At 46.0% G+C, this 23,595-nt stretch overlaps 1 protein-coding gene across 1 annotated transcript; it reads right to left on the bottom strand.

Annotated features, from left to right (window-relative positions):
• Positions 1–456: 456 nt before the first annotated feature.
• CDKN1C (cyclin dependent kinase inhibitor 1C) lies at positions 457–7,843 on the bottom strand. The gene is made up of 3 exons (XM_077287101.1): positions 7,344–7,843; positions 4,138–4,254; positions 457–1,835 (listed from the first exon to the last, which is right to left on the bottom strand). The coding sequence occupies exons 1-2, from the start codon at positions 7,705–7,707 to the stop codon at positions 4,145–4,147; spliced, it is 474 nt and encodes a 157-aa protein (XP_077143216.1). The 5' UTR covers positions 7,708–7,843; the 3' UTR covers positions 457–1,835; positions 4,138–4,144.
• Between the last annotated feature and the right edge of the window lie 15,752 nt (positions 7,844–23,595).

Here is a 23,595-nt window from a genome sequence, read left to right as displayed (position 1 = left end):
CGCAGTGGGCACATTCAGAGGTCTGAGATTAGACCACAATGCACAGACTGGTCACAGGTCTCCCAGAGTATGACAGCTTCATATATTTCTATGAAACGGCCAGTACAGTCCAATCTCGGACCACAATGCACTGACGTCTGAATGCGCCCATAGGGTATCTGTGTACATCCCAAAATATTAGGCTATGCGGCTACTCTGGGAACTTTGAATAGAACAGGTCCAGTCTTTGCAGCTACTTTTTAATCACATGAAATACTGAAATGTTTAGAAGTTATCCGCAAACCTGAGCGGCCAGAGGATTAGACCGGGCATCCCCAACCCCTCGCTGCATTTGGTGCACAGACAGAACTACAGCACAAAAGTTGGAATTGTTGCTCCTTGTTAACCAGAGACCCCTACTGGTTGCTGAAGGTCATTACACAATTAAAAAAAAAAAACACACGAACAGCTAACTGAAACAATTCTAAACAAAGTTTCATTGAAGCCAATTATAAATAAATGCACGACAGTTTTATAGATACAAGAGAGTTCAATGTTCTCACAAAATAAAGTCAAACTTTGCAAACAAGTGAATATAGTGCCTTTCCCCATACCGGAGAACTACATCTGGCTCATTCAGACTCATATAAATAAGTAATATAAGTTAGTAAACTTCTCAAACATATAAAAAAAAAAAAAATGAAAAGAAATACAGTAACATAACAGTGCACTTGCACATAGCACATCTGGAGTGCACCGATTAAACACTCTTCCAAGCAGAGCACAGATTAAATGTTAAGAGGATCGCGCCCATCCATCACTATGAATTACTGCATTATACTTCAGAGCTGCACTCACTATTCTGCTGGTTCAGATTCTACAGTATTGCCGATACAGGGGGGCATACATGTGCTCCCTCAAAAGTGCAGAGGACGAGTACATTTAATTGGCATGTGAGCAGACGTTTGCAAGTTGTATACATGCGGTCATGTGAGCACCCACTAGCAAATCACATGTGATATGACACTCAGCTCCTGCTCTGCTGCGAGTATCATAGCTCCGAGCTTCGATCCTTTCGCATGGGAGGATTGCAGCACAGTGGACAGAAAAATTAAATTTATCCATCTCTTCGGCTGCCGACGTCTGTGGGAATAACACTGCACTTGGGTGACATCTGAATGCAGTGCGATGCTTCACACGCACCTATAGACATGTATGGGTGCATGCGATCCGAATTTAGCATACTGCAATTTTTTTTTCCTGTGACTGCGATCTGATCGGAGCAGGAAAAAAATGCAACTGAAAACAGAACCATAAGATTAAATTGGTTTGAATGCAATCTGATTTTTAATCAGATTGCATTCATCCGATTTAATCGCAAGTGGGAACGAGCCCTAAAGAGGACATTGTCCACACTGAAAATCACCAGAACAAGCCGTGTTTAGTTACTAGAGGTAGAAAGATGGACTTGGTGAGGTCTCTGCAGGCACTGAACAAGCAGGAGGTACTCTGCAGAGCACTGAATGGAAATGAACCATAAGGCCATTCTATGCTGCATGGTCATTACATGATCACATTGAAAAAAATAAAAAAAGTCCTAATGACAACTTTTGATGCATATTGGACATGGAAGGTAAAAATGGCGTGATCAGCGAAACTGCACTTTTAAAAAAACCTAAAATTAAGATCAACGAACAACAGTTCAGTTAACATCATGAGCCACGACTGCAGTAGCAACTGCTCAAAAAGTCTTTGTTGTTTTCAGTCCTTAATTTCCAGGCTCAGCGGTGGAAGTGCTCGGCTGTCCTCATATCATCACTTGCGTTGAGGTTTCGGGCAACTCCATAAGTGCAAATCTGCATAAATCAAGACAAGGAAATTACTGGTCAGCGCTGGAAAGATGAGATCACAGAGGCATCGAACGAGCTCATCTGCCATGGAAAATGTGAGGTTACGTGCCTGAGCAGTAATCTCTGCTGAGTAGTCACACCCGTAATCTGGGTGGGGTGAATGGTGCCAGCATAGGCGGATGATGCGTTCACAGCCCTTATGTTAAACAGGTTGTGCAGGATAAGAAAACCCTGGCTACCGCTACGCGGGTAACCTTAGCCATGGCTACCGCTACGCGGGTAACCTTAGCCATGGCTACCGCTACGCGGGTAACCTTAGCCATGGCTACCGCTACGCGGGTAACCTTAGCCATGGCTACCGCTACGCGGGTAACCTTAGCCATGGCTACCGCTACGCGGGTAACCTTAGCCATGGCTACCGCTACGCGGGTAACCTTAGCCATGGCTACCGCTACGCGGGTAACCTTAGCCATGGCTACCGCTACACGGGTAACCTTAGCCATGGCTACCGCTACGCCACCAAGGTTAGCTTGGTCCATCTACTGCAATGCAGCTCAATACAAGTGAATGGGATTACACTGCAGCTCCAAGGGTACAAGTCGCAAAAAAAAAAAATCCAACAAGGTTGAAGTTCTCGTGACTTGCTCGTGACAATACCCTCGGGTCTTGGATGCAATCCCATTGACTTGTATTATGCTGCAACGACACTGAATGAACCTTGGTCATGCAACAGGTGATGCGGATAAAGTAGTCGGGTAGGTATAGCTTAAAAAAAATATATAAATATAATATAATATTATATTATATACTATAGTGCTCAAGGAGCAGGTAATGCAATGGGTGACAAGAGCGAGAAAACATTTGAACAAAATATCAGTCATGCGCAATCTGCACTGATGCATTTGGGAAACCTAACTAGCAATTACCTAATATCACTATTGCTCCCAGTAATCGCCGAATAATTCCCATTGTATTCCTAGATAGATCAAGGCTTGTCTTTTACTCCATAGAAAAAAATACAGGCTGCTATACATGGCATCTACATTATCCTGGAGTGGAAAAATATAGATTCTGCAACTGCTAATATAAATATTTGCATGTAATTAGGAAATTGTTTAATGATCTTGCAATTTTCAAACTTACTGAATGCTCTTTTCTGTAGATGTAGCAGTGCTGAACAAGCCATTTCACTCTTTATGCACCATTAATATAATCCTCCCCATTTAGGATATGGAAATAGATATACCTGTTTCTTTTAGACTACAGATGATACATTAATGAGGAGTTGCATCAAGATGACAAACTCAGCACTGCTACATCTGGAATATATCATTCACAGTGACTCCTTCTCTGCTTCTTATCTTCCAATCATTACGCAGACATGGACCGGGCCGACCTCGTCAATATGAAGGCGGCTCAATAGGATATCTCAAAAAGAAAAGTGTGTGTGTGTGTGTGTGGGGGGGGGGGGGGGGCACAGGACCACCCATCGGGACTGTATTCAACGTAATTTATTGGACAGGTTTCCAAAGGTGAATGTTGGGGGAACCATGAAAGTGCTTCATACATGGAGGTCTGATACAAGAGTGCAAGGCCTCCCCATTACATCTTCCATACCCTCTACATAGACCACAGGTATACTGAAGTTATCCAACGACGCACCCTCACCCTAATACGACTGCGGAATTAGACCGACTTTCCATTCGGAACTTTGGAAAACCTGAGGGATAAAGCCCCAGGGGGCATGAAAGCGCATAATAGACCGTGTGACAGCTGAATAAATCCAACACCAAAGTTCTAGCCAGAGATGCCCAGAGCTGAGGCACCAACCTGCATTGTCTGAGGTCATTCAAGGACAAGGCGCTCTTGTCTCTAGCCTCAAATGACCCCAGATCTTGAAGAGAACACAGTGTACAAGGCCGGTCTGCACGGAGGATGAGGGATTTGGGGAGGGGGGCAAGCCTGCACCACGTTTGTCCATAGACGCGTTACCAGCTGAAATCATATGAATGTTATCGGATCAGAAGATTGTCCATCATGCCACAATCTGAGCAGATCCTAATCTGGGGAGTCCACAAAGGGAACCTGTGACTGGCAAGATGGGCATCTGGGCAGCACAAGGCTGAAGGGAGTGGATGCAGTCCGTTATCTACATTGCATATTTATATAGCGGGGGAGGGTCTGAAATGAGACACGTGTGGGATCTACGAGCACCATGGGGTACTGCAATACCGAAAAGGGAAGGTGTAAGGTTCTGCCCCACACAAGGTAGTAGTGCTGTGGAAACGTAGCAATTCCCCATCCTTACCTTCTGATCATCGGATCATTTTGCGCGGTGTGTGCTCTGTGGGGATTGGAGAAGCTGGGTGCAGCTTGTCACAAAGCGTTGCAACAACTTTTGTCTTTTTTCGCACTGGGAAAAAGTCTAGAAAAAGGGAAAAAGAAATAAATTAAAAACACTGATGGTTGACATATCAAAGTAAAAAAAAATTAAAGCATGCAGCATGAAGTTTCAGAAACTTCATTCACCTTTTGTACTGTAAACTGCTACATGTTTTTCCCCCCACAAGTGAAAAGTTGTCACAGCTCAGCTAATGTATATATAAAATATTCGTAAAAATGAACACCCTACAATTAAAGGGGGTGCTCCACTCAAAGCAACGCTTCCATAATGCAGCTGCTGCCAGCATTGAGCTGACCAAGCCGGTTTTCTCTGCAGGTGTGCAGCAATGGTCCTGGGAATACTGGCCGGTAGCCAACTTCACTGCCTCAGTAGCCAAGTAATAGGAGAGCACAAAGGCTAGCATCCAGTAGCTAATATGTCAAGCAATTATGGGATATGTACAACCATTAAGAGAAATTCCCTTATATAAAGCACCTACAGGCCAAAAAAAATCACGTGAATAAGAGAACTATCACTGTGAGTTTTTAAGAAGATCTGATTGGTTCTTCTGGTCAAGTAAAGGCAATTTAGCAGGATATGGCATAGCTTTATGCAATGGTCTCCACCCTATTACAGAACCACCACTATCAGCAGATTGAAAATCATAAAAGGTGGAATCCAATGCATAAACTAATAATAATAATAATAAACAAATATGTCGTTAGAGACCAATCAAAACTAACAAGTGCAGTCTACAGGGCTTCACCTGTGTTTGCAGCCGTTGCCATTTGTTATTTTCCCTGCAGGAAGGAGATCATTAAATGTCATTTATTTCTAGATGTGGATCCACTAAACCTCACAACATTGAAATGCTTCATGCTCAGCTGAGATCAGCAGCACAAATTGCTGTGCTTGCACTTCTATTGTACTAGTGGAAAGGCAGCCAGGAGAGGGGGGGGGGGGGGATGAGAAAGGAGGGAGAGGGGGTGACGGAGGGAAACGGAGGGGGTGCAGGCTGGCCCGAGCCAAAGGACAAGCTTAGGATCTCAAGACTAAAGCCAGAGGGTACATAGCACTGCACAAAGCGACAACCCCCCCCCCCCTCCCCAGCAAACATAAGGGGGGCATAGGCATGATCTATACGATATCACATTCTGCATATAACATTTATTTGGTCCTATCTGGGAGGGGAAGGGATCTTAGAAAAAGAAAAAGTGGAGAACTAAAGTTACAAGTTAAGGAGGGCCGGGCTACAAGGAGCAGGTGATGCAACAGGCAGCCAGAAAGTGCAATCCGGGTAACCAAACAAATAGGGAAATTCTGGACAGACAGTGATCAGTGACAACCGAGTGACTAATCTGAGAAAAAACACAACCACAGCGAAGCCGATGCAACAAATCAGTGTAGCAATGCGGGATGAATGTGGCGACAGCGGTAATGTAGCAAAATAATGGAGACAGGAGGAGGGGGAGATTGTAACAAAGGAAGGAACAATGAGAAACAATGAACTGACAGCCAATCAGGATACAATGTGACCAGAACAGAGGGAAAGTCAGGATACAAAGTAACATTGGGGTACTGGGGACACTTGGAGAGAAAGGTAGCCATTACTGGAATCAGGATACAATGTAACAATGGGGATAAGAGTAATATAGGGAGAAATGTAACCAATCAGGATACAATGTAACCAGAACAGAAAGGCAGGATATACAGTAACAACTGGGTATATGGGATATTTCAGGAGAAAGGTAGCCACTACAATAATCAGGATAAAATGTAACAATGGGGAATAAGAGTAATTCTGGAGAAATCAGGGTAATAAGGGGAGATATAGATATAATGGTAAGCACAATACAATGTACCACAGGGACATAAGAATAATATGGGAAGAAATGCTTCAGTTATATATCCAGGACATAACACTGGGTATACAGGGAGACATGTAACTATAACAATGTGACCAGAACAGGGGGAGGAGGAGGTACAAGGACACTGGAGGGGGCGATTTATATGGCCAGAAATGTAACAACGATAAGAACAGACTGCAACCCCGGATAGTACAGAGGAGAGAGGTCATTGGTTAAATATAGATCAGGGACAAGTTTAGTTTTGGAGACTCAACCACTGTATAATAATGATACAATGAAACTAATAGAGGGAAAGTCCAGACAGAGTAACACAAGGTTATATGATCAATGAGAAGAGGATCGAGCCCAGACCAGAGGTGTAGGAAAGATACAAGGTTTTATCATTCTGGTTATTTTAGGGGGGGGCGCGCACTACAACCCCCACCGTGCCTAGGGGGGGGGGGGGGGCGCGCACTACAACCCCCACCGTGCCTAGGGGGGGGGGCGCGCACTACAACCCCCACCGTGCCTAGGGGGGGGGGCGCGCACTACAACCCCCACCGTGCCTAGGGGGGGGGGCGCGCACTACAACCACCGTGCCTAGGGGGGGGGGGGCGCGCACTACAACCCCCACCGTGCCTAGGGGGGGGGGCGCGCACTACAACCCCCACCGTGCCTAGGAGGGGGGGCGCGCACTACAACCCCCACCGTGCCTAGGAGGGGGGGCGCGCACTACAACCCCCACCGTGCCTAGGAGGGGGGGCGCGCACTACAACCCCCACCGTGCCTAGGAGGGGGGGGCGCGCACTACAACCCCCACCGTGCCTAGGAGGGGGGGGCGCGCACTACAACCCCCACCGTGCCTAGGAGGGGGGGCACGCACTACAACCCCCACCGTGCCTAGGGGGGGGGGGGGCGTGCACTACAACCCCCACCGTGCCTAGGGGGGGGGCGAGCACTACAACCCCCACCGTGCCTAGGGGGGGCGAGCACTACAACCCCCACCGTGCCTAGGGGGGGGCGAGCACTACAACCCCCACCGTGCCTAGGGGGGGGCGAGCACTACAACCCCCACCGTGCCTAGGGGGTGGCGAGCACTACAACCCCCACAGTGCCTAGGGGGGGGGGGCGCACTACAACCCCCACCGTGCCTAGGGGGGGCGCACTACAACCCCCACCATGCCTAGGGGGGCGCACTACAACCCCCACCATGCCTAGGGGGGGGCACTACAACCCCCACTATTTCTAGGAGGCACTACGCCCCAGCATGGCCGGCTGTCCTACCTGTGATCTGGGCCGGCTGGCTCCTCTTGGGGGCGCTGTGTGCAGGTGGGGCGCAGTCCGCTGTAGTCGGGACGCCGGGGCTCAGTGCGGGGACAGTCCGGGCAGAGGTGGCCACGGCTCGGGGCGTCCTGTAGAACTGGGGCACGGTGTCCTCTCCGCTCTCCTCCCAGGCAAAGCGGCTGCTGGGCAGCGGAACTCCTCTCTGGAAGTCAAAGTCCCACCGGCGGCGGCTCTCCTCCTGCACCTCCCGCAGCCGGGCGTGCAGCTCCCGGCTCAGCTCTGCGTGATCCACCGGCCCGAACAGGCTCCTGCACGTCCCGGTGCCCGGCCTGGGGGCGCCCTCCGCCCGCTGTACATTGCACATGATCCCGGAGGCTCCGGACACAGCAGCAGCCACCGCCCGCTCCCCGGTGAGTGACGCAGAGGAAGCGCCCGGCGCCGGCTACTACAGGGGTTTTTCTACACACGACGAGGCCCCGCCCACAACATTGCAGGAGCCGCCTCTGTCTGACTGCGCGCCGCGCCCTCAACTCACTATAGGCCCCGCCCATATCACGGAGAATTGTGATTGGATGAAAGAGCTGTCAATCAATTTGTGAGGAGACTTACTGTCCCTTTAATAAAACTCTGCTCTCCTACTATTTACTCCCGCAGCAGCCGCCGCCTGCCCTGTATTTGTGATGTAAGGTCGCCACACCCTGTGCCGTGATGTGTGATGGCGGGCGGGTCCTGGGTGTCAGCAGCCCCCCAGCACGGGAGACCCCCCCCAGCACGGGAGACCCCCACAGCCTTTGTTTGCTGTGTAGTGGCTGCTGTCAGCTGTGTGGTGACTGTGGGGCCGTGACTGCAATCTGACAGCGGAGCACATGAGGGGAGGCCGTCATCTGTGCCTGACTGCTGCAGACATTGGGGTTGGGCTGCAGGGGCAGAGGGCTTGTAATAGACCATGCAACAAATGCTGCCCTTACCCTTACATGTCCGGTACGTGCAGCTGCTGCAGGGTCAAGATATCAAGTGGCGCAGTCCCTTCCATCTCTTCTTCATCAGTCGGCTATCGAATTTATGGCATTACATTATTTTGCTTATTACTTTTGTTACTTCTATTTCAGGGTTGTCCCCCTTTTATTTTATTACTTTTTTACTTTTTTAATTGTATTTATTAACTGATATATATATCTATCATGTTTATTTTTTTACTTAAATCCATGTATTTGGGGCTAAAAAAATTGTTGCAATTAAGTTTTCTTCCCATTCAACTTTGATGTGGCCTGTGGTCATAACCTGGGAGAGGAGCGCTGGAAAAAATAAATAAAAAAATAAAACCCGTTTTAAACTCTTGTCAGACTGTAATTAGCGAGCTGGCTAACAGATTCTCAGTTCCCTCATTCTGCAGCCACCAATAAACAGTGCAACACTTTAAGGCCTTGTTCACACTATCCTTTTTTTGCTGCGGATTTTTCAGCTGCGGATTTGGAAAAACTGCAGTGCAAAACCGCGGTGGTTTTCACTGCAGTTTTTTGTGCGGTTTCTACTGCGGATTCCACTGCGGGTTTCCAACTGCACTTTCCTATTGGTGCAGGTGGAAAACCGCTGTGGAATCCGCAGAAAGAATTGACATGCTACTTCTTTTTTTCCGCAGAAAATCCGCACTGATTTTCAAGCGGAAAAACGCAAAGTGGGCACAGCGGTTTTTGTTTTCCATAGGGTAACATTGTACTGTACCCTGCATGGAAAATGGCTGCGGATCCGCAGCAAAAACCGCAGCGTGTGAACATAGCCTTATAAATGAAAAATGTTACACTGTTTGGCTTTTACAGTCTGTGGTCACAAATCCTAGAATGGTAGAGTTGGAAGGGACCTCCTGGGTCATCGTGTCCATCCCCCTGCTCAAAGCAGGATTCGCTAAATCATCCCAGACAGATGTCAGTCCACCTTCTGTTTGAAGACTTCCATTGAAGGAGAACTCACAACCTCTCGTCGCCTGTTCCACTCATTGATCACCCTCATTGTCAAAAAGTTTTTTTCTATTATCTAATCTGCATCTTCTCTCTTTGAGTTTCATCCCATTGCTTCTAGTCTTTCCTTGTGCAAATGAGAATAATGATGATCCTTCTACACTGTGACAGCCCTTGAGATATTTGTAGACGGCTATTAGGGCTTGTGCATACGCTGCGGATTTCATTGCGGAATTTTCCGCAGCGGAATTGATAAATCCGCAGTGCAAAACCGCTGCGTTTTTTTACTGCGGATTTATCGCGTTTTCTATTGCTGTTTTCTCTGCGGGTTTTCACCTACAGATTTCTATTGGAGCAGGTGTAAACCCGCAGCGGAATCCACACAAAGAAGTGACATGCTGCGGAATGTAAACCGCTGCGTTTCCGCACGTTTTTTTCCGCAGCATGTGCACTGCGGATTTCGTTTCCCATAGGTTTACATTGTACTGTACACTTATGGGAAACACTGCCGTTCCACAGCAAAATCTACAGCGTATGCACATACCCTTAAGTCTCCTCTAAGGCTGCGTGTCCACGCTCAGGATGGCCGGCGGTATCGCCGCAGCGGCGAAGTCCCACCCCCTTTCTGGGACGCGATCATGCTGGATGTGTACTGTACACATCCGGGATCATCGCACCCCCCGCCATAGGGCCCTGTGATATTACCGTGGACACTCACCCTTAGGCCAGCATCACACTGGCGAGTTTTACGGACGTAAGAGCGCAGAAACTACGTCCGTAAAACTCGCATTACATACGGCACAATTATTCTCAATGGGGCTGCTCCTATTAGCCGTATATTACGGTTCAGTATTATACGGCTTTCTAGGGCCGTACAAAATCGCAGCATGCTGCGTTTGTCAGCGTATTGCGCTAATAATACGCCAATGAAAGTCTATGGGGGCGAGAAAAATACGGATTCCACACGGACCAGCAGTGTGACTTGCGAGAAATACGCAGCGGTGTTAGTGAAAAGTCGGTAATTCAATTGCCGGCTTTTCATTTCTCCTGCACAAACCCGACATGATATGAGACATGATTACATACAGTAAACCATCTCATATCCCCATTTTTTTTGCATATTCCACACTACTAATGTTAGTAGTGTGTATGTGCAAAATTTGTGCACTGTAGCTGCTAAAATAAAGGGTTAAATGGCGGAAAAAATTGGCGTGGGCTCCCGCGCAATTTTCTCCGCCAGAATGGTAAAGCCAGTGACTGAGGGCAGATATTAATAGCCTGGAGAGGGTCCATGGTTATTGGCCCCCCCATGGCTACAAACATCTGCCCCCAGCCACCCCAGAAAAGGCACATCTGGAAGATGCGCCTATTCTGGCACTTGGCCACTCTCTTCCCACTCCCTGTAGCGGTGGGCTATGGGGTAATGAAGGGTTAATGCCACCTTGCAATTGTAAGGTGACATTAAGCCAGATTAATAATGGAGAGGCGTCAATTATGACACCTATCCATTATTAATCCAATTGTAGGAAAGGGTTAAAAAACACACACACATTATTATAAAGGATTTTAATGAAATAAACACAGCGGTTGTTGTAATAATTTATTGTTCTCGCAATCCATTTGCAAACCCTCGCTTGGCAAAATAATAAACGCACAATATACATACCCTCTCTGATGTCAGATCACGTCCCACGAAGTAATCCATCTGAAGGGGTTAACTAATATTACAGGCAGGAGCCCTGCTAAATGCAGCTGTGCTCCGTGCTTGTAATTCCCCGGCGAATGAATGAAATGTAGGTCATTGACCTACATTTCCTTCAGTCGCGGTGAGGCGCCCCCTGGTGGATGTCCTCATATGACCTGGAGCGTGGGAAAAAGTTCCCAGGCTGCAGTTCATGAGAACATCCAGCAGGGGCGCATCACCGCGACTCAATGTAAGTACAGATCACTGCTTTCCTTTCAGCACCCGGGGATTACAGGCACGAGCGAGTGGTTTATCGCAGCTCGTGCCTGTAATATTAGTTAACCCCTTCAGATGGATTACTTCGTGGGACGTGATCTGACATCAGAAGGTATGTATCTTGTGCGTTAATTATTTTGCCAAGCGAGGGCCTGGAAATGGATTGCGAGAACAATAAATTATTACAACAACCGCTGTTTATTTCATTAAAATCCTTTATAATAATGTGTGTGTGTTTTTTAACCCTTTCCAACAATTGGATTAATAATGGATAGGTGACATAATTGACGCCTTTCCATTATTAATCTGGCTTAATGTCACCTTCCAATAGCAAGGTGGCATTAACCCTTCATTACCCCATATCCCACCGCTACAGGGAGTGGGAAGAGAGTGGCCAAGTGCCAGAATAGGCGCATCTTCCAGATGTGCCTTTTCTGGGGTGGCTGGGGGCAGATGTTTGTAGCCACGGGGGGGCCAATAACCATGGACCCTCTCCTGGCTATTAATATCTGCCCTCAGTCACTGGCTTTACCATTCTGGCGGAGAAAATTGTGCGGGAGCCCACGCCAATTTTTTCCGCCATTTAACCCTTTATTTCAGCAGCTACAGCGCTGAAATTTTGCACATACACACTACTAACATTAGTAGTGTGGAATATGCAAAAAAAAAGGGGATATGAGATGGTTTACTGTATGTAAACCATGTCTCATATCCTGTCGGGTTTGTGCAGGAGAAATGAAAAGCCGGCAATTGAATTACCGGCTGTTCACAGATAGCGCTGAATGAAATCTAAATACAGAATATATATATATGTGTCTCAATGACATATATATATATATATATATACTGTATATATGTTTTAATGAACATTTGAGCACATAAATCCATTAGATGTCGGTTTTGCAAGCCTGCGCGAAGTACGGATGCCATACAGATTACATACGGAGGATGCCATGCGCAAAATACGCTGACACACCCTGACTACGGATCACTATTTTGGGAACATTTCTCCGTATTACGGCCGTGGAACGGACGTATAATACGTGGCGTATTGTCTTACGCCGAGTGTGACGCTGGCCTTAGGCTTCTTTTTTGCAGCTAATCCTTCCCAAATCCTGCAACCGTTCCTCATAGGAGATGGTTTGCAGACCGGTCACCATTCTGGTTGCTCTTCTCTGAACTTGCTCCAGTTTGTTGATGTCTTGTTTAGGCTGCCATCACACTATCAGTATTTGGTCAGTATTTGGTCAGTATTTTACATCAGTATTTCTCAGCCAAAACCAGGAGTGGGTGATAAATGCAGAAGTGGTGCATATGTTTCTATTATACTTTTCCTCTATTTGTTCCACTCCTGGTTTTGGCTTACACATACTGATGTGAAATACTGACCAAATACTGATAGTGTGACGGCAACCTGAAAATGTGGTGCCCAAAACTGGACACATTATTCCAGATGAGGTCTGACCAAGGAGGAGTAGAGGACAATAATGACCATGTGATGTAGACTCTATGCTTCTGCTAATACATCCCAGAATTCCATTTGCCTTTTTGCTGCTGCATCACACTGTTGACTCATGTTCAGTCTGTGATCTATTAGGGTATGTGTCCACGGTCAGGATGGCCGGCGGTATCGCCGGAGTGGCGAAGCCGCTCGGCGCTAAGCCCCGCCCCCTTTCTGGGACGCGATGATGCCGGATGTGTTAACTGTACATATCCGGGATCATCGCACCCCTCCCATAGCGCCCTGTGATATTACTTGCGGCGACGCAGCGTCGCCGCAGGTAGCACGGACATGCTGCGATCTGAAAAGACGCGCAGCATGTCCGGAGTCGCAGGGAAGTTGGATGCGTGTTTCCACACATAGTGGACACGGGATTTCATAAAATCCCCTCCACTATGCTGGAACATCTGGACGCTGCGTGTTTGACGCTGCAGCTCTGCGCAGCGTCAAACAAGCAGCGTTTACTGACCGTGGACACATACCCTTAGTATACCCAAGTCTTTTTCACGTGCTGTTGCTTAGCCCTATTCCTCCCATTCTGTATATTTTTTTTCATTTTTATTCAGCAGAGAGGCACTCCAAACAAGTGAGAGAAAAGAATGACATACTCCCTATCAGACCGTCAGATTGAGCTCACTGACCGTTTCCCTGTAACTCGCTCTGCAGCCAGCAATAGACCGGGCATCACAGAGGCTGCGGAAGACTAAGGCCAGTCTCACACGTCCAGATAATTCCGGTACCGGAGAAAACAGTACCGGAGTTATCCGTGTCTGTGTGCTCACGTAGGCCATCCGTGTGGGATCCGTGTGATGTCCGTTAGTACGTTTTTAAGGTCCGTGTGCTGTACGTGTGTCTGTGTATTGCAACAATTTTAACCCTATGACAGGAAAAACGCACAGACAGCACACGGATGGCACACGGACAGCATCCGTGTGCGGTACGTGTTTACACGGACCCATTGACTTTAATGGGTCCGTGTGATCCGTGCGCTCCCACGAACACTGACATGTCTCCGTGCTTTGCAAACGGACACACGGTCCGGGAAAACTCGCTGACATCTGCAGAGACACATTGATTTTAATGTGTCTACGTGAGTCAGTGTCTCCGGTACGTGAGGAAACTGTCACCACACGTACCAGAGCCACTGACGTGTGAAACAGGCCTAACAGAGCATAACTTTTAATGAAGTCTAATTACTAAAATTATTTTTAGCCCCGTTTACATGCATTTAACCCCTTTCCTACATATAACACGCCCACGTCAGACTCCCTCCCTTTGATGTGGGCTCTGAGCCCACATCTTTGCCAGCACGTCAGCTGTTTTGAACAGCTGACATGTGCCTCTGAAATCGCGATCCACTCGCAGCTGTTAACCTGTTAACTGCCGCTGTCAATCTCTGACAGCGGCATTTAACTTGCTCTTCAGGAAGTGCGCTGAAAATCCCACCCAGCGGTGACCCCGTCACGTGATCACGGGACACTGATGGGTTGGCATGACAATCAGAGGCCTCCTGCAGACCTCTATGGTTGTCACTACCGGATTGCTATGAGCGCCGCCCAGTGGTCGGCACTCATAGGAAATGAGCATTTCTGCTACATACAGGCAATCTGATCATCGCCAGTATGTAGCAGAGCCGATCAGACAACTGCCACTTCTAGTCTCCCATGGATTCTATTGAACCATGCAAAAAATAAAAAAAAAGTTTTAAAAAAATATAAAAGTTCAATCACCCCCTTTTGCCCTATTCAAAATAAAACAATAATAAAAAAATCAAACATACACATATTTTGTATCGCCGCGTTCAGCATCACCCGATCTGTCAATATAAAAAAAAAGAATTAACCCGATCGGTAAACGGCGTAACGAGAAAAAAATGCAAAACGCCAGAATTATGCTTTCTTTGGTCGCCGCTACATTGCAATATAAAGCAATAACGAGTGATCAAAAGATCATATCTGCACCAAAATGACATCATTAAAAACGCCAGCTCGGCGCGCCAAAAATAAGCCCTCACCCGACCCCAGATCACAAAAAATGGAGACGCTACGAGTATTGGAAAATGGCGCCATTTTTTTTTTTACCAAAGTTAGGAATTTTTTTTCACCACTTAAATAAAAAAGAACCCAGACATGTTTGGTGTCTATGAACTCGTAATGACCTGGAGAATCAGAATGGCAGGTCAGTTTTAGCATTTAATGAACATGGCATAAAAAAAAAACTACTGTGGGATTGCACTTTTTTTTGCAATTTCACCGCACTTGGATTTTTTTTTTCCCATTTTACAGTACACGATATGTTAAAACCAATGGTGTCGTTCAAAAGTACAACTCATCCCACAAAAAACAAGCCCTCACATGGCCATTCTGATCGAAAAATAAAAGTTATGGCTCTGGGAAGAAAAGGAGAAAAAAACAGAAACTCTAAAATGAAAATTCCTCCGGTCATGAAGGGGTTGTTCAGTCCAAATCCATAAGTGTGCAGTCACTCTGTGTGTCACTGTGTGTCTGCAGACTTATGAATCCCCGCAGCACACAGTGACTTCAGACTTACCGATTTAGACCGGACAACCCCTTTAAGTTTAAAAAAAAGACCATAAAGGTGGACAACCCCTCTAAGCAAGAATCTGATTTGAAGCCATACGTGATACATAATACATTATGTCCTGCTATTCAAGCTTCTTGGAAAACCCCTTTAAGAGTTCCTGTCTCTATATTCGTGGTGGTGCTGCCGTCACAGCCGATATTACACCAGTCTGCATCTCCGTCATTTCCCGACGCTTCCCTGGAAATGTGTTTGTTGTTTAGTCACCAATGTTGCGTCCTCGTCACTTCCCCTTTTTCATTGTTGATCGTAGTTTCCATATTCTCTGTTGCAGTCATTTCCGGCCTGTAGCTCTCTGGCCATTGCAATACTTCATCGCCTCTCATGCCTAAACTTTGGGTCATGCTGGGAGTTGTAGTTCTGCCACAGCAACATAGAACCATGGGTTGTTAATCACTATGGTTCCATAATCGCCACCTGCAGCAGAAAGGTTTCACCTCAATAACACACTTCTAGAAAATTTGGCACGGAAATGTCAGATTTAAAGATGTCACCGGGTTTTCGCTGCCCCATCTGAGAGCATTTTAAGGCAGAAACAGAGATTTCTATTCCAGCGATGTGCCACTTGCTGGGCTGCTTGCTATACTTTTGATAAAAATCTGCTGCGGATCTACCAGTTTTATGAATGCCGAGTTCTGTATAACCCCATTGACAACTTTCTTTGTGCACTGTGCATAGGCAGAAAGCTGACAATTAGTGGTGGGGACAGCTACCTGGCAACAGGTTTAATAGTCTTCTAGTGATAATATCCTGATGATAAAACTGTGATTGTATCAAAACTGCAACCGGAAAGCCCAGTAAGTTATACATTGCTGGAATTAGGGTCTCCACCCCTACATTTTACTGCTGTGAAATAAGGTGGCAAAACCTGTTGACCGATTCCCTATAAGGGGACCAAATGATAAGATAGCTACTTCCCGTTCAAAGCTGGTTTTCATTTTTGCCTTTTTATGCACCAAATTCATCAAAATGACGCCCACGTTCCATGATTTTGGTACAAAGTCAAAAATGGTCTTTTCTTCCTGACTTGAACTGTTTTTTGCAACTTTTGGAGCCCAAAGTTGCACTTTGTCAGTAAAGGTCACAAATATTGTGGCTAAATTTTGGCATAATGAAAAATACACCAAGGGGGATCTGGAGTGACGTTGCATCAAATTTTGTAGCTTTTTTATAAAAAAAAAGTCTCAATTGTTGAATCGGGGGAGTATATCAGAAATTGCTAGACTCCATCCACAAAAATGTAAAGAATTTCTTATTCCATGACATATTTCAAAACCATTTTCATAGTAAATATCACTGTCTTGTAGGTGGTGGGCCTCCTTTTACCACCTACTGAATTATTCAGTACCTGCCCTGGCGATCCCTGCCCCCCACCAGGTGGTGATGACAATTCTCCCCTCCATTCAGTTGATATTTAACTGCTTGATCCCTGTATAATAGAATATGGGCCAGCTGGCTCATACCTCCCAGACCAAACGCGTGGAAATCTGACAGCAGCTTGCACCATTAGCCTGCAATTTGCCCCAAATATAGAGGTTTGTGACCTGCGACCTGAATTACGAGGCAAAGACATAACATGTAGTTGGTTTACATGCAGCAATTATTCTAAAAACATCAAAAAGCGATAATCGCTGTGTGCAGCTGGAGGCTTTGGATACAATCATCCAAACGAGATGTGGGATGGCGCAACCTAAAAAAAGCATTGGCTTTCTTAAAGCAGAAAGAATGGAGGCAGCTATAGGCTGTGTGCACACGAGGCGGATTTAGTGCGGATCCGCAGCGGATTTTTCTGTGCAGAAACGCTGCAGATCCGCACAGTGATTTACAGTACAATGTAAATCAATAGAAAAAAAAAGCTATGCTAATGGTGCGGAAAAGTCCGCATGAAAACCGCTGCAGAACAAAAGAAGTAGCATGCTACTTCTTTTGTGCGGAACTGCAGCGTTTCTGACCCCTTCCATAATAGAAATCCGCAGGGGTAAAAAACGCAGAAAATCCGCACAAAATCCACATCAATAACGCACAACATCCGCATAAAATCCGCCGCAAATCCGCACCTGCGTTTTCTGCCAGGCGATGCGAATTTTGTGCTGAAAATTCTGCACCCCAAACCACAACGTATGCACATAGCCTTACACCAGTGCTCAAAAAAGTCCAGTATGGAAATGATTCAAAAATATCAGGGAAAACTGTAATATAGTTGTACTGATAGATTCTATACTAGTAGCTCCCCCTTCTGAAAGTATCACAGCTTGTAAACGCCTTTTGTAGCCAGACAAGAGTCTTTCGATTCTTGTTTTAGGGATTTTCATCCATTCCTCCAGTTCTGTGAGATTCCCGGGGAGTCTTCCATCCTCTGCTATTTTGAGGTCTAGCCACAGATTTTCAATGATGTTCTGATCAGGGGACTGTGAGGGCCATTGTAAAACCTTCAGCTTATGCCTTTGGCCGGCGTCACACTAGCGAGTTTTACGGACGTAAGAGCGCAGAAAATACGTCCGTAAAACTCGCCAAACAAATGGCACAATTATTCTCAATGGGGCTGCTCCTATCAGCCGTATATTACGGTTCAGTATTATACGGCTTTCTACGGCCGTACAAAATCGCAGCATGCTGCGTTTGTCAGCGTATTGCGCAAATAATACGCCAATGAAAGTCTATGGGGCGAGAAAAATACGGATTCCACACGGACCAGCAGTGTGACTTGCGAGAAATACGCAGCGGTGTTATTGAAAAGCCGGTAATTCAATTGCCGGCTTTTCATTTCTCCTGCCTAAACCCGACATGATATGAGACATGGTTTACATACAGTAAACCATCTCATATCCCAATTTTTTTTTGCATATTCCACACTACTAATGTTAGTAGTGTGTATGTGCAAAATGTGGGCGCTGTAGCTGCTAAAATAAAGGGTTAAATCGCGGAAAAAATTGGCGTGGGCTCCCGCGCAATTTTCTCCGCCAGAGTGGTAAAGCCAGTGACTGAGGGCAGATATTAATAGCCTAGAGAGGGTCCATGGTTATTGGCCCCCCGTGGCTAAAAACATCTGCCCCCAGCCACCCCAGAAAAGGCACATCTGGAAGATGCGCCTATTCTGGCACTTGGCCACTCTCTTCCCACTCCCTGTAGCGGTGGGATATGGGGTAATGAAGGGTTAATGCCACCTTGCTATTGTAAGGTGACATTAAGCCAGATTAATAATGGAGAGGCGTCAGTTATGTCACCTATCCATTATTAATCCAATTGTTTGAAAGGGTTAAAAAAAACACACATTATTAAAAAGTATTTTAATGAAATAAACACACAGGTTGTTTTAGTATTTTATTGCTCTCTCAATCCAGCTGAACACCCTCGCTTGGCAAAATAATAAACCAACAATATACATACCTTCTGTTGACCTGTCACGTCCCACGAGGTAATCCATCTGAAGGGGTTAACTCAATTTACAGGCAGGAGCTGCGCTAAAGCTCTCGCTCGTGCCTGTAACCCCCCGGGAATGAATGAAAGCTGAGTCATCTGTACTTACATTGAGTTGCGGTGAGGCGCCCTCTGGTGGATGAACTCATGAACTGGAGCCTTGGAAAAGTTCCCCTTCAGATGGATTACCTCGTGGGGCGTGACAGGTCAACAGAAGGTATGTATATTGTTGGTTTATTATTTTGCCAAGCGAGGGTGTTCAGCTGGATTGAGAGAGCAATAAAATATTAAAACAACCTGTGTGTTTATTTAATTAAAATACTTTTAAATAATGTGTGTGTGTTTTTTTAACCCTTTCAGACAATTGGATTAATAATTGATAGGTGACATAATTGACGCCTCTCCATTATTAATCTGGCTTAATGTCACCTTACAATAGCAAGGTGGCATTAACCCTTCATTACCCCATATCCCACCGCTACACGGGAGTGGGAAGAGAGTGGTCAAGTGCCAGAATCGGCGCATCTTCCAGATGTGCCTTTTCTGGGGTGGCTGGGGGCAGATGTTTTTAGCCAGGGGGGGCCAATAACCATGGACCCTCTCCTGGCTATTAATATCTGCCCTCAGTCACTGGCTTTACCACTCTGGCAGAGAAAATTGCGCGGGAGCCCACGCCAATTTTTTCCGCGATTTAACCCCTTATTTTAGCAGCTACAGCGCCCAAATTTTGCACATACACACTACTAACGTTAGTAGTGTGGAATATGCAAAGAGAAGGGGGATATGAGATGGTTTACTGTATGTAAACCATGTCTCATATCATGTCGGGTTTGTGAAGGAGAAATGAAAAGCCGGCAATTGAATTACCGGCTTTTAACATATATCGCGCTGAATTAAATATAAATACAGAATATATATATATGTGTCTCAATGACATTATATATATATATATATATATATATACACTGTATATATGTTTTCCCGAACATTTGAGCCCATAAATCCATTAGATGTCGGTTTTGCAAGCCTGCGAGAAAATCTCGCAGTACGGATGCCATACGGATTTACATACGGAGGATGCCATGCGCAAAATACGCTGACACACCCTGCCTACGGATCACTATTTTGGGAACATTTGTCCGTATTACGGCCGTAAAAAACGGACCGTATTGTCTTACGCTGAGTGTGACGCCGGCCTTTTGATGTAGTCTATTGTGGATTTTGACGTGTGTTTAGGATCATTGCTTCTACAAATGGATAATTATCTTTTAATCCCTTACCGACCTCCGCCGTACTATTACAGCGGAGGTCAGATCCCCTGCTTTGATGTGCCCGCAATAGCGGCGGGTGAAATCGCGATTCACCCGCCGCTATTAACTAGTTAAATGCCGCTATCAAATGCTGACAGCGGCATTTAAGCGGCGCTTCCAGGCCATCGGGCCAGAAATGCACGCATCGCTGACCCCCGTCACATGATCCTTGAGACCTCTATGGTTACTGATGCCAGCTTGCTGTGAGCGCCACCCTGTGGTCGGCGCTCATAGCAAGCCTGCAATTCAGCTACATAGGAGCGATCTGATGATCGCTGCTATGTAGCTGAACCGATCGAGTTGTGCCAGCTTCCAGCCTCCCATGGAGGCTATTGAAGCATGGCAAAAGTAAAAAAAAAAAAAAAAACCTTTGAAAAAAATGAAAAAAATAATAAAAAAAAAAGTTTAAATCATCCCTCTTTCGCCCCATTCAAAATAAAACAATAATAAAAAAAAATCAAACCTACATATATTTGGTATCGCCGAGTTCAGAATCGCCCGATCTATCAATAAAAAAAGGATTAACCTGATCGCTAAACAGCGTAGTGAGAAAAAAATTAGAAACACCAGAATTACGTTTTTTTGGTCGCTGCGACATTGCATTAAAATGCAATAACGGGCGATCAAAAGAACGTATCTGCACCGAAATGGTATAATTAAAAACGCCAGCTCGGCACGCAAAAAATAAGCCCTCACCCATCCCGAGATCATGAAAAATGGAGACGCTACAGGTATTAAAAAATTGCGCAATTTTTTTTAAGCAAATTTTGGAATTTTTTTTTTACCACTTAGATAAAATGTTACCTAGACATGTTTGATGTCTATGAACTCGTAATGACCTGGAGAATCACAATGACAGGTCAGTTTTAGAATTTAGTGAAGTTAGCAAAAAAGCCAAACAAAAAACAAGTGTGGGATTGCACTTTTTTTGCAATTTCACTGCACTTGGAATTTTTTTCCCATTTTCTAGTACATGACATGCTAAAACCAATGATGACGTTCAAAAGTGCAATTTGTCCCGCAAAAAACAAGCCCTCACATGGCCATATTGACGGAAAAATAAAAAAGTTATGGCTCTGGGAAGGAGGGGAGCGAAAAACGAGATTGCAAAAACGGAAAAGGGCAAGGTCTTGAAGGGGTTAAATTTCAGCTTGGCAGCTGTTTAGAAGAACCCATGGCTGCTGTTTTTTAGCACAGGGTTAGAGGAGGCTGGGTTTATGTAAAGCTGGGAAATTTGCATCATCTGGCTCTTCCTAATGACGGTGGTGAACAAGCCATAACTCAAACAGGCTAATTAAGGGCTGAAACCTTGGTCAAAGTTATCTGAGCACATAAAGCTCCAAGAGTGCCCAGACTTTTGCATGGGCCCATTCTGTAATCTTTAAAATGTAAAAAGTGATATACAGTATATATTTTTTTATTTACTGTATATACTCGAGTATAAGCCGACCTGAGTATAAGCCGAGACCACAAATTTTGCAACAAAAAAATGGGAAAACTTAATGACTCGAGTACAAGCCTAGGGTGGGAAATGCAGCAGCTACTGGTAAATTTCAAAAATAAAAATAGATACCAATAGAAGTAAAATTAATTGAAACATTAGTAGGTTAAGTGTTTTTGAATATCCATATTGAATGAGGAGCCCCATGTAATGCTCCATAAAGAGTTTATGATGGCCCCATAAGATGCTCCATATTAAAATATGCCCCATATAATGCTGCATAAAAGGTTAATGATGGCCCCATAAGATGCTCCATAGAAAATGATGCCCCATATGCTGCTCCATAAAGGTTGATGGCCCCATAAGATGCTCCATAGAATAATGTGCCCCGTATGCTTTTGCGATTAAAAAAAATAAAAATTACATACTCACCTCTCATCGCTGGGTGCCGAGTTGCGGGGGCCTGAGCAGGTGGTGACACCGGCGCCCTATGGGGGCCAGGTGCCGGTGTTGCCGCTGGCTCTCAGGTACTTGCGATAGTCACCTGTCCCCATTTCCGCGCCGCTCTGTCTTTCGGGTCTCTGCAGTGACTGTTCAGGCAGAGGGCGTGCACTAACCACGTCGTCGCACTCTCTGACCTGAACGTCACAGCCAGAGGACGCAGAAGACACAGCACGGCGGTGGAACGGGGACAGGTGAATATCGCATGGCTCACCCTCCCCCGTCATACTCACCCCCTCCTGATGCAGTCTCTGCACGTCCCTGCTTCTCTGATGGTCTCTGGCGCCGGCAGCTTGTTCCTGTGTTCAGGGGCAGGTACGGACTGAGGCTGAAATTCATCCCTGGCATTTGAAATCACACAGGCCCATGTTGTCCCCATCCCCAAGCACCAGATGGGATATATTACTAATATTACCCTGGATGGTGAAAGTAAGATTTCTGACAAGACCAGTATTTCCAATGACACCCATGGCCTGCTAGTGTCAGGACTCTGAACATTTTGATTACCTTTTGTGCATTACTGCCCTTTTCCAAGATGGCGTCTTTGGTCTCATGTGCACTGTGTCTTCCTGCTATATAACTCCACCCCAGCATTTAGTCTGTGCTAGAGTATTCTGCCTTGCATCCAGCTCCTGACGACTCCCTGGCTTTGCACCTGCTCCTGTGAACCTGTGTGGAGATCCTGGTACTCAGCTCTGAGTTTCTGCTGCATACATCCGTTTCCAGTAATCCTCCATCTGGCTGCTTGTGTTTGTTTCCATCTGCATTTGCTGGACATGTAAGCTGTTGCTGCTCTCCTTAAACCTGAGACTATTACCGAGGCCTCCCTGGTTGAGCTAAGATATTATTTGAACTGCCTTATAAGCATATCTATCTGTGTTTGGACTACCAAGGACTTATTCGTGTCAAGAATAATTGTGCTTCATAGACTTTCTGCTTGATTACATTTTCCTCTGAAGTTCCCTATAGACTGCTAAGCTGCGTTTATTATTTGCACCAAGTGTTGTGGACTTGAGTTTCTCTCTGCACCTGTTTGAATCACTGTGTGATAATATAGACTTTACCATTTATAAAACTGTATCCTGTAGTTGTCTTGTTCCATGCAAAGAGTCTCCTGAGTTATCCCCTATAATTATTACAGTAAGTGAATGAGTCAGCAACTTTGTGCTCCATCACAACTCTTAACAGTATGGGTGTCTTGAGAAGACAGATTCTGCTAACAATGTAGCAGACAAGGCAGCCCACAACCAGACAGGCCCTTCTGGCATTTGTCAGAATTGCCAGATGGCCAGTCCGGCCCTGTTCAGTGGTCACATGGTACCGCTCATTAAAGTAATGAATATGCGTTCCACCTATGGGAGTGGAGTCCCGTCCATATTCATTACTTTAATGAGCAGTACCACGTGACCGCTGAACACAGGAAGAGCTGCAGGTGCCAGAGACCATCGGAGAAGCAGGGAAGTGCACTAGGAGGGGCTGAGTATGATGTGACAGCTGCCGCTCCCCCTCCCCTGCCGACCTCCTGGGACAATGACTCGAGTATAAGCCGAGAGGGGCACTTTCAGC

This window comes from Ranitomeya variabilis, chromosome 2 (assembly GCF_051348905.1).
Source record: "Ranitomeya variabilis isolate aRanVar5 chromosome 2, aRanVar5.hap1, whole genome shotgun sequence".
Classification (NCBI taxonomy): Eukaryota; Metazoa; Chordata; class Amphibia; order Anura; family Dendrobatidae; genus Ranitomeya; species Ranitomeya variabilis.
This window is presented reverse-complemented; position numbering and strand designations above follow the sequence as displayed.